At 35.9% G+C, this 12,577-nt stretch overlaps 1 protein-coding gene across 3 annotated transcripts in view; it reads left to right on the top strand.

Moving 5' to 3' along the window:
* The first annotated feature begins 1,642 nt into the window (after positions 1 to 1,642).
* Positions 1,643 to 12,577, top strand: part of LOC121911777 (G-protein coupled receptor 4-like) — a 33,805-nt gene continuing 22,870 nt past the window's right edge. The window contains exons 1-5 of one of the 3 annotated variants that reach the window (XM_042433611.1): positions 1,643 to 1,802; positions 2,726 to 2,808; positions 3,085 to 3,357; positions 4,656 to 4,843; positions 4,978 to 5,550. In XM_042433611.1, the coding sequence (XP_042289545.1) occupies positions 3,100 to 3,357; positions 4,656 to 4,843; positions 4,978 to 5,473 (942 nt within the window). In that variant the 5' untranslated portion in view covers positions 1,643 to 1,802; positions 2,726 to 2,808; positions 3,085 to 3,099 and the 3' untranslated portion in view covers positions 5,474 to 5,550. Of the gene's footprint in view, positions 1,803 to 2,725; positions 2,809 to 3,084; positions 3,358 to 3,832; positions 4,000 to 4,655; positions 4,844 to 4,977; positions 5,551 to 12,577 lie in introns of those variants that run through there. The other 2 variants (XM_042433610.1, XM_042433616.1) reach the window with 2 other exon arrangements.

The following is a 12,577-nucleotide window of genomic DNA, read 5'->3' on the forward strand; positions in this document are numbered from 1 at the left end:
TCGAGGTAAATTTTGTGACATTATTTAACAGTCATGGAAATGAGTATGCAAACTGTGACAAGCAGATAGCTTTGGACTGTAGGTGTACAGAATACTGTGGTTAAACCAACTGTGTTTTATTTTATTTGCATTTTTTCCACTAAATGCAATTTTGATGTGTAAAAGTTGTGTAGCAAAGACAAAACAAAGGGTGAGAAAATAGCTAAAAAGGCAATAACATTCAAAAAAGTTGCACTATTTTGAATTAAATAAAATGAGCTAAATAAAGAAGAATGAAGAAACAAATGTCCATTATTATATTTCTGTATTTCTTGTATTTACTGTATGTTCTGAGCCAACATTGATCCACATCGAGGTATTTATAGTGATATTTGCAGTTTTGGTGACAACTGAGATATGAAAGAGTTTCCTCTGCTGTGACAATAAGTTAGAGGGATAGAGTTATACAACCAAAGATAGGTTAAAGTCAATTAATGAATTCATCCCAGAAGGAATAAGTGTTTCCTAGTTTGTTTTTTTGTTTGTTTGTTTTGGTTGTTGTTTATTTTTTGGCGTGTGGTAAATTTTAGCCTTTAGTCTTAAAGCACAATCAGAGTCCCCTCAGCTTTACGGAGCTTTATAGAGAGTTTCAGCTCATTGTTTAGCTGTTAGTCTCTTGGTTCACTCTCAGCGCTATAATAGCATCATTTTTGGCCACAGCAGGCAGCTGTTTTCATAGAAAAAACTCTAAGACCCCACTGTACACTACCTGCTCTGCACCAAATGGCAAACAGACACAGTTAATGACTGACTTATGAACATAGTGGAGCATTTAGAGACTAAAGATCCAGATATTTCCCTCAGGAGTTGGTAGAGAGCAAAAACAGAGCTAAAAGAGAGTGAATATTGGACTTACATTCACCAGGTGAATGAGACTAACCTTTGTCCTAATATTCATGTCTTTTTCAATGCTCCTGCATGCTTTATAGCAAGAATGCCAATCACAACAATATTCAAAGTACAACTTCTCTCTTCTTTAGAAGTCTAAGTAGAGGAACCTCCTGTGTGTCATTCTCACCACATTACTGCAGATTGCAGAGGACAAAGCATTAAACTTTGGTGTAAGGAACTCATTCAGCTTGGGATCTGCAGCTTTCAAAGGTAAATTTTGTGTGTACTTTTTTTGTTTTATCAACATCCAGTGTAGAGGCAATAATGGTGTCACTCTATGTTTAATGTAGCACATAAACACTTTGAATTTCGTGATGAAAATCAAAGGAAAAAAGAGATGCATGAAAATAAACATGCAAATAGTGACAGTTCACTGCCGTCCAACCAGTAAGTTTCTCCCTCTCCTCCCCTCAAAACGAGTTTGACATGTGAGAAATACAAGTATCTGACTGTGTAACATGCAAAATAGTATGAAAAACTTGATAACAACACGGAAAATATACAGTATTTTGAAAAACAAAACTGAGGGAAAGAAACATGAATAGAAACAGAAGAGAATGAGCATAAAGGTAGCGGCACTGTTCAGAAATTTCTTCTAGGAATTCCTGGAAGTGATGAAAGTTGAGTTTTAGAATATTTTCATTTGAAATGTTCAAATTTTTTTGAGTTACTACGACAAAGTTCAAACTCTCAAAGGAAGATAAAACCACAACCCTGTATGTGACATCATTGAGGGCGTTACATATGCAGTGTCGTTTTGGCCAATTGGAGAGTGATGTGATCTGAGATCAGTTAGACTGTTTGGATGCAGAGGACAAAACATCAAACCTATTGTAGGGAACTCATCCAGGTGTGGTCTTGCAGCTTTTGAGGTAAATTTTGTGACATTATTTTTCACTTGTGTATGTAGAGATTGTAAAAATGACATTAGAACTGCAAACAGTCATGATAATGAGTATGTAAACTGTGACAAGCAGACAGCTTTGGACTGTAGGAGTACAGAATACTGTGGTTAAACCAAGTATGTTTTATTTCATTTGCATTTTTTCCACTAAATGCAATTTTGATGTGTAAAAGTTTTGTAACAAAGACAAAACAAAGGGTGGGAAAATAGCTAAAAAGATAATAGCATTAAAAAATGAGCTAAATAAGAATGAAGAAACAAATGTTCATTATAATATTTCTGTATTTCTTCTTCTTCTTCTAAATGTTGTAGTTTTGTGGTATGAGTCTTAACCAGTACGCTACAGGGATGACCAGTATGTTAGTGTTGTTAAACATGGTGAATGTACCAGCCTGCAGTTGTTTCCTCTAATTTATTTTCACTCCAAAACATAGTCAGAGTGCACAATCTGTAAACAAAATATAAAATATGTAGATCATTCATAAAATGGTTTGGTCAGACATGCAAACCTCCTTGTCCAAAATCAGAGAGCACAGAGTTATTCAACTGGTGGGATGTCAAGTGCAGAAGACAAACCATCCTAGACCAATGTCTCTATACCTTAAATTACTGAAAGAACTGTATGAAATTCTGTAGTAATGACCTCACATCATCATGGAAAAATATTTATATACATCACAAGGACTTGTATTATCTGACAAGTTATTTTTTGATGAAATATAGAACTTCAATGATTAGTCGATTATTCTCATTGCTACTTTATTGCTCATATTTATTGATATTATTTATTATTATTGTTTCAATCATTCTTCAAGCGAAAAGACCAAATATTCTCTGGTTTCAGCTTCTTAAACATTATGATTTGTTCCTTTTCTTTGTCATATGCAACAGTACATTAAAAAGTCTTTAGGTTTTGGATTGTTGGTCAGAAAAAAATAGCAAACTGAAGACATCCCCGCAGGCTCAAAGATATTGTGAGTGCCATTTTTTTACAGTGTATAAAACACTACATTTTATAAACTTAACAATTAATCGAGAAAATAATCAGCGGCTTGATCGCTGATGAAAATAATTGTTAGTTGCAGTCCTGAAGAAATATTATTAGGAGAAAATGTAACAAAGACACCATTTTTATGGCTATAATATACACTGTATTTATGTGAACTTGCACCTCAAGACTTTAGTGATGTCACTTAACAATGTTACATAGATATCAAAAAACTTCCATAACCTGATCTCTCATACAACAGGTTTCACTCTGAAGAATGGAAGATTTCTACATCGACACCTCACAGATGGAAAGCAATGAATACAGCAATGTCACATCCGACTATGATGATCATAACTACACCTACTATGGTCATAACTACACCTACTATGGTTATAACTACACCAACTATCATAATAACGATTGGTCCTCTGACTTCAATCATGCCAAACATATTATGAATCTGGTGACATGCGTAATCATTAGTTTCGGCCTTCCTTTGACTCTAGTGGCCATCTACTCTCTTTATTCTCAGGTGAGTACTTTATGACTAAGATTTATTAATTTTAGGTCATGTGTCTGTCATACAGTCTGTCTGTAAAGAATCTTCATCCTGTTACAAACCTGGCTCAGGGCTTGCAACAAAGGAGAGTCAACACACTGATGAACGGTGCAAAACGATATTTATTTAACTAAACATAACAATTCATACTTAAATATGGGAATGTTAGGCATCAGTGGTGTAAAGTGGGTGTGTGGATGCATGAAATGTTGGCTGTAAAAGTAAAGGAGCAGAAGTTCAACACAAATAATCTAAAGTGAAAGCCATGTGGACGGGGTGCTGCTGTTCAGCTGAAAAGAAAGAGAGAGACTCCTGGGCCAGCAGTCCTTTTATATCCTTTGGGCCACTCCCTCCTCAGGTGCAGCTGATCAGCTATGACAGACCTCTTAGCCTGCCACTCCTGGAAGAAAATAACAAGAGTGTAACTGGAGAGAACTAGAGGCAGATAAATAAAGAGAGAAAGAAAGCAAGAGAGAAAGAAAGAAAAAGAGAGAGGGCTGTCACAATCCTGCTTGGGGGCTGGAAGGAAGTCTTGTAATGACCTATAAATTTAAGCTACTTGGACCTTAAACACATGCAGTTAACATGTGTAGCTTCATTCCAGCTTCTCTTAAGGTGAAGTTAACAGCATCATTAACTCGTAGAGAAGAAATTGTCATCAGGTTTATCAGAATTTTTCACTCCACTCCCATCCAGTAGCATGTAAACGACAAAAAAGCAGTTTTAAATTCCATTGCAGACTAATCATCAGATTACGATATATATATAAGTATTTTCCTCTGCTTGAAATTGTTGTATGTATGTGTATGTATGCATCTATACGTCTATGTTTTAGAGGCACATATAATGCACAGTGGAAACAAATTTCCTCATGAGGACAATCAATACCTATCACCCTGTCTTTAGCATGCTAACACGCTAAACTAAGATAGTCATTGTCATTGTGAGCATATTAGCATTAAGCTGAATGGACCCCTGTGCCTAAGTACAGCCTCACAGAGCAGTTAGCATAGCTGTAGACTCTTGAGGTTGTTGAGTCTTGTAACATTGATTGGCCAGTGTGTCATATTTGATGACACATTGGCCAATGCATGAATGTTTCTGACTGCTATTGCTGTGCAGAGCAAAATGACATATATGTCACTACGCAGAATTCAATCCACTTGTATTTTTGCACATTTTGCACAGAGGTCCTAAATGAAAACACCAGAAAACTGGAAAAAAAAATGTTTCCAGCTGCTTTGTTTAATACTACCATTATTTTCTTGCAGGTTCAAAATAACAATGTTGCTCCAATCTACATCATCAACCTCCTCATCTCTGACCTCATTCAGCTCTGCTACATGATCTTCTTAGTGGCAAAACGTGAGGACGGGGAGATAAATGGAATCTTCCCTTATATTTACGACTTTAGTGTGATGGCCAGCGTTGGCTTCATGGTCTGTATCGCCCTGGAAAGGTAGCTATCTGTCTATCCTGTATGTTTTTAGCTACTTCCATGTGTATGACCATTATATTACCGTATAAATCTGAAGCTCCTCAAAGTCAGGAATATTCTGTATCTGATGATAGACTGTGTATCTTGTGTTACAGGTATTTGGTCATCGCATGGCCACTGTGGTACCACGTCAGAAGCACCATCAAGATCTCTCTTCTGGTCTGTGTTGTGGTCTGGACCCTTCCTCTTCTTTATGTCCTCCCTGTCTATTTCTGGGTTAAATCTAAGGTGACAGAAACTATTTTCGCTTTCTTCCTCCTCGTTCCTTTCCCACTGTTCATATTCTTCCTGGGTGGGACCCTCAAATCGCTGTCTGCTGCCATCTTGGTCTCCTCTGATGAAAAACGACGAATTATGGGAATGTTGGTCCTGGTGCTGCTCATCTACACGATGCTGTTTCTACCCAACATCATCTGGTACCTGGCAGAAGAAGCCAGATATAATGATACCTTCAGCAACCTTAGTGTAATGCTTCTTAGGTCCAGTCCTCTTGCAGACTTGATGTTTAGGAAAGAGGCAATAGACAAGCTTTTGGCCTTTCTGCGTTGTTGCAGAATGGACAGTGATGATAACAGCAGATCATCATCATGAAAGACAACAACATGTACACAGTCAGCTCCATGCAGGCAGAGAAAGAGGGAGAAAGAAAAGGATGAAAACAGACAGAGAAATGAAGGCAAATAAAAAGGAAAGAGACAAGACTCACTGTGCTCTATCGATACTATTTCCAATAAGACACCTAACAGTAGTGTCACCTAGCAGTGAGGACAACAGGTGTGAAAAACAAAAATAGTAATTTATTTACAACTTCATTTGGAATGAACAAATAATCATTCAAAATACAAAAATAGGAAAAATAGAAAATAGAATTTCAAAAATAAGGGCACTTTAACTTAAATTGATGTGAACGAAACAAACATCAACTTAAGACTGAGCATAACTGACCTGACTAATGACACTAAGGGAGGGTTTATAGACAAAGGCTAGACTACACAGATACACAGGTGGGCAGGAATAACCATTTAAGTCTGTACTACAAATTAACCTCAATACAAACAAAGATTTAAATCAAGAAAGTATTTACAGCCAGTCTAACCGTCAAACAACAAAACTTAGATCATGTCCACACTAATATACATAAACATTTGTAAATATATGTTTTTCTCTCTGTCCAGACTAAAACAGCTTTTCCAAAAATGGGCTCCAGAGTGTAAATGTGAAAACTCCAGCTTGGTGTTGTGGTGTCTACAAGGAATATGGAGCTTTGTAGAAATGCTGACATATCGCTGACAAAACAGATGGAAAGTAGAGTAGCACGTTATTTTAGTGGAGGAGGAAGAAGAAGAAACAAATTTAGCTGGCTTAATGTAGACATAGTCATAAAGTCCCACAGTAATTTGATTTAACTGGATCCTGAAGGGCAGACTCACCTCTGGCACAACCAGTCGGCCTCTTCCACTTCCTGTCTGTCACAGTACAAGAGGCCACCTTAACTGTTGCTGCATCTTTTGGCCAGAGAGCAGAAACACAGAACATAATTGAAAGCAAATAAGAGGTTTAATGACAAAATGTTAACTAAAATGCACTTAAACTAGCAAACAAAAATAAATAAAGTGTTGCTGTATGACAACAAAAGACTTTGTGCCACTTCATTAGTTGAAATCTTTGTGTTAACTATGCTAAAGGAAAACTACTAACACTGTTTGTTGTCAGCCAGTGGTGTGACCATCACAAGTAGATGAAAAAAATCATTGTTTTGATTATGTTGTGAGAGAAGTGGTTAGTGGGAAATGTTTGTCCATGCAGGTTAACTTTTTCTGGTTCATTGTTAGGGCTTCAACAAATGTGCATTAAACATGTTTTTATTTGTTTTTTAGCTGGAAGTTGATGTCTATCATTATTATCCTCTGAAGGGGACATAGCATGCTCTTTGTGATTTTCTGTCATTTATATTCATAATTTAAGTCTGCCAAGGGGCAGCTTCCTGGAGCTGGCCAATCAGAACAGAGTGGGGTCATTGAGGGGGGGCCTTAAAGAGACAGGAGCTAAAACGGCCTGTTTCAGACAGAGGCTGAACTGAGGGGCTGCATAAAGGGGCAGTATACGATAAATAGGGATTTTTTTTTATTGTAAGTCATGAAAAAATATTCCTGTAGAGCCCCAGAAAAGAAATATAGACCTGGAAATCTGCATGTTATGTCACTTTTAATTAAAGAAGCAAACAAGATATTATTAGTTGATCAACTGAGCTGTTCAACACCATGATCACCCTGTTATTATAGCTGCCACTCCGTCTTATTTCTACAGGGAGATCATCATATCAAGTCTATAGACTTTCTTCTTCTTTAGCCTCTCATACACATTATAATATGTTACTTTTTTTCCTACTTATAACTATGCATGTCTATTATTGTGTGTGGGGGGTATTTTTATGCATAAAAGTTAAACAACATATGATTTATTTCTTTTGATTTAATGTAAGTTATATTCTAGGGGGTTTTGTGGTCGGCATGCTATGGCTTGACAATATAGATACAATCTTATATCACAGTACTTTTATAAGACATTGTAAATGTCATGGAAATTCAATAAAAAATATGTTTCTGGACAAAAATGAAAATGTTTGCTTTTGACTAACTCTGTGAATTAAAACTGACAAATCAACAAAATCTCTGCTGGTTGTTTCTTGTGTATATCATCATATAGCCCAACTCTACTGTTGTGTAATATACCATGGAGGCATTTTGCTTCTTTTTTTTTCAAATTGTATTTTAAGGTTTTCTCTCTGACTTTTTAGGCATTACTGTGATTGAATTTCATCAACTCTGCACACTTTATGTGCTTTGCAATGAAAAAACTAAAGAGGTTTTGGCTAACCTGAAGGATAAAAACTCATTTACAGCAACAAACAGGCCTAATTGTCTGCTCGTATGAAAAAAAATAAATCTAAAAAGCCAAAAGCAGAACAGACTAATATGAGATACATGACATATTTCCATCCAGCCTGAATGATACCTTCATATAACTGATTAGCTGTATAGGTTAAAAGGTTATGGAGTGAGTTATCCTATGACCAGCTTCTGCAATATTACACTGTATAAAATGTTGCTCAGTAGGTCCAAGTGGACGAGATAAGACTTGTATCTGTACCAGTTTTGTTTGAGTATCTCTTGTAGTTTACGTTCATATTTGCATTTATTCATGTGGGAGACACTTTTATCCAAAGTGACAAATGAGGTACATGGAAAAGTTCAACCCTACATGTTTTTCACAGTCTATACAGTGAGAAGGTGAAAAACAGGAAACTGCTGCAATGACTGAGTGACAGCTTAACAAGCTCTGCAAAACTTTGAGGCTGTTAACCAACAGCTTTCAAACTTTTAACTGAAACAATTGAAAATATGAAGCTTAAATATGAGCTTGGCAATACCTTAATGCCAGTTAAGGTGGTTTGTGCATCCAAATCAGAATCAGGGTCTGTTTTTTTTAGTCAAGTATGCAGCATACAAAGAATGGGTCTTGGTGTTTGCTCCCACAAACAAAACACAGAAGAATAAATAATAAAAATAGAGCAAGAGTAAGGTAATAATGAAATAATGTAAATAATATTAAAAAATAATTTGAAATTTGAAATCTATTTACAGAATAGAATTATAATAGTAATGAAATGGCATATAAAACTTGAAATGAGTGAATGAAATATATGATAGTGACAAGTGCAAAAATGAAATGTGATGTGCTTTACAAAACCCTTTTCTAATGAATCAGGAGTCAAACCTGTTATTGTTGTTAGTTTGGAGATGAGTGGATGAAGCCAGTGCAGCACTACACCATCAGCAATGTGGCTTGGCAGCTTGCCAGTTATTCCATATGTAGGAGATTATACAGATGGTTTTATGTTTGGCCACTAGATGGTAACATGAAACATGAAATGAGACAGTGGTTGCATGGGTTAGTGCTGAAACATCAATGTTGAGGTGTAGATGAAACGAAGATCAAGTAGGTAATTACCAAACACATTTAATGTCACTTAAAACTGAAGCAAACTACAAAATACTCTTAAACTGCACTGATATACTATATATGCTTAGGAGTATATTATTTGCAGAAAGAATATTCCTGTTGATGTCAGTTGTTTTCTGCTTTATTCTCTTTGTTTATTGTTACCAGACTGTGACTTAGAATGTAATGCTAATAAATGAGAATCACAAACCGGGGTTAAGTTCAGTCATAACATTTATATTGAAGACATTCTGTGTTAGTGTTGTTAGAAATGGAGATGTGTCAGCCAGCAGTTGTTTCTTCCAATTCCAACCAACACTTTACAATACGGTACACAAAATTTAGCAAAGTTACTAAGGAATGAATCAGGAACAATCTGGTAATTGAGGAATCATTAATAAGTACTTCTCTAATAACTGGGAATCGAGGACTATATAGTAGATAATAATGAGTTACTAAAGAACAGAGTGGAAGATATTAATGACTCATTAGATAATGATTAGTTAATATCTGTGAAGTGATCATCATAACGGCACAAAATACTAACAACTCATTCATTACTTATCAGCATCTCTGCAGCTCTCCTCAGCTTTACGGAGCTTTATAGAGAGTTTCAGCTCATTGTTTATTTGTCACCCTCTTGGTTCACTCTCAGCACTCTTATAGCTTAGTTTTCGGCCACAGCAGGCAGCTGTTATCAGAGGAAAGGCCCTTAAAACCCACTGTACACTACCTGCTCAGCACCAACAGACAGCTCGCTGTAGACAAGCTGGTGAACAAAGTGAAGCATTTAGCAGCCAAAGATCCAGATATTTCTCTCAAGAGTTGGTAGAGAGCAAAAACAGAGCTAAAAGAGAGTGAATATTGGATTTACATTCACCAGGTGAATGAGACTAACCTTTGTCCTAATATTCATGCCTTTTTCAATGCTACTGCATGTTTTATAGCAAGAATGACAATAAAACAATCTTCAAAAAGAACAACTTCTCTCTTACTTAGAAGTCTAAGTAGAGGAACCTCCTGTGTCTCATACTCACCACTCAATCAGGTTGGGATCCTGCAGCTTTTAAAAGTAAATTTTGTGTGTTTGTGTGAATTTAGTGATATAAAACAAGGAAAACAGAGATGCAAACAGTCATGAAAACCAACATGCAAGCAGTGACAGTTTACTGCTGTCCAACCAGTAAGTTTCTCCCTCTCTTCCCCTCTATACAAATTTGACATGTGAGAAATACAAGTATCTGACTGTGTCATAAAATATACAGTATTTTGAATAATAAAACTGAGGGAAAGTAAGACACATAATATAGAAACATAGAAACAGGGACGAATGAGAATAAAGGTAGTGGCACTGATGAAAGCTGAGTTTTATATTTTCATTGGAAATATTCACATGAAGTTACTTTCATGACAAAGTTCAAACTCTCAAAGGAAGATAAAACCACAACCCTGTATGTGACATCATTGATGATGTTACATACGCATTATCGTTTTGGCCAATCGGAGAATGATGTGATCTGAGATTAGTTAATTACAAATGTGTTTCAGTGCTTTCACTCACCATATTTACTGTAGACTGCTTGGATACAAAGGACCAAACATCAACCTCTGTGTAGGGAACTCATCCAGGTGTGGTCTTGCATATTTCGAGGTAAATTTTGTGACATTATTTTTCACTTGTGTATGTAGAGATTGTAAAAGTGACATTAGAACTGCAAACAGTCATGATAATGAGTATGCAAACTGTGACAAGCAGACAGCTTTGGACTGTAGGTGTACAGAATACTGTGGTTAAACCAACTGTGTTTTATTTCATTTGCGTTTTATTCCTGTAAATGCAATTTTGATGTGTAAAAGTTGTGTAACAAAGACAAAACAAAGGGTGAGAAAATAGCTAAGAAGATAATAACATTCAAAACTTTTCACTATTTTGAATTAAATAAAATGAGCTAAATAAAGAAGAATGAAGAAACAAATGTTCATTATTATATTTCTGTATTTCTTGTATTTACTGTATGTTCTGAACCAACATTGATCCACATAGAGGTATTTATAGTGATATTTGCAGTTTTGATGACAGCTGAGATATGAAAGAATTTCCTCTGCTGTGACAATATGTTACTGATGAAAAGTCTAACAGAGGGATAGAGTTATACAACCCAAGATAGGTTAAAGTCAATTAATGATTCCATCCCAGAGGGAATAAGTGTTTCTCAGTTTTGTTTTGTTTTTCTGTTTTGTTTTGGTTGTTTGTTGTTTATCTTTTGGTGTTTGCTACATTTTATCCTTTATTGAGAGGAGACAGTAGAGTCAGACAGGAAATGAGGAGAGAGAGGGAGATGGGAATGACATGCAACTAAGGTCTGCTGCAATCATACTGGGAACAAATGTTCCGATTTCATGGTATGAGTCTTAACCAGTACGCTACAGGGATGCCCAGTATGTTAGTGTTGTGAAACATGCTGTATGTACCAGCCTGTAGTTGTTTCCTCTAATTTATTTTGACTCCAAAACTTAGTCAGAGTGCACAATCTGTAAACAAAATATAAGATACGCAGATGATTCATAAAATGGTTTGTGACTGTCATTTTTTTACAGTGTATAAAACACTACATTTTATAAACTCAAAGGTTAATCATTTAATTGGGAAAATAATCAGCAGCTTAATCTGTGATGAAAATAATTGTTAATTGCAGCCTTCAAGAAATATTATTAGGAGAAAATGTAACAGATAATAATAGGAGATAATGGCTATAATATACACTGTATTTGCGTGAACTTGCACCTCAAGACTTTAGTGATGTCACTTAACAATGTTATGTAGATATTAAAAAACTTCCATAACCTGATCTCTCATACAACAGGTTTCACTCTGAAGAAGAAGAAGATTTCTGCAACAACACCTCACAGATGGAAAGCAATAATTACATCAATGTCACATCCCACTACGATGATCATATCTACACCTACTCTGCTTATACCTATGCATTCTACAACCCCTATTATGGTGAACCACATATGTATGTGATGACATGCGTAATCATTGGTATCAGCCTTCCTTTGACTCTAGTGGCCATCTACTCTCTTTATTCCCAGGTGAGTACTTTATGACTAAGATATATTAATTTTAGGTCATGTGTCTGTCATACAGTCTGTCTGTAAAGAATCTTCATCCTGCTTAGGGGCTGGAAGGAAGTCTTGTAATGACCTACAAATTTAAGCTAATTGGACCTTAAACACATGCAGTTAACATGTGTAGCTCCATTCCAGCTTCTCTTAAGGTGAAGTTAACAGCATCATTAACTTGTAGAGAAGAAATTGTCATCAGGTTTGTCAGAACAATTTGTACAGCATTATTTGAGCTCATCATTTTGGGTTTTAATTAAAACAATCAAGAAATATATGAAATATTGTACAGACATTAATGGTCTCCAGACGATGAATCCCACTGACCTGGTTGATCCCCTGACTTTTCCTTTAATGCCATCATCAGGTCAAAAAGTACAATACTTTGGTTTACGACCAAATACCAGCTAAACTAATGGTAATGTGATCTGCCTCAGTTGTATTTTGTGTTTACTGCTAATCAACAGATTTTACATGACCCTGGACACCCATGCGATCAAGATTTCATTCTACTCCCATCTGGTTACAGATAAAGGACAAAAAAGCGATTTCAAATTCCATTGTCCA

Source organism: Thunnus maccoyii, chromosome 14 (genome assembly GCF_910596095.1).
Source record: "Thunnus maccoyii chromosome 14, fThuMac1.1, whole genome shotgun sequence".
In the NCBI taxonomy this organism is placed as follows: Eukaryota; Metazoa; Chordata; class Actinopteri; order Scombriformes; family Scombridae; genus Thunnus; species Thunnus maccoyii.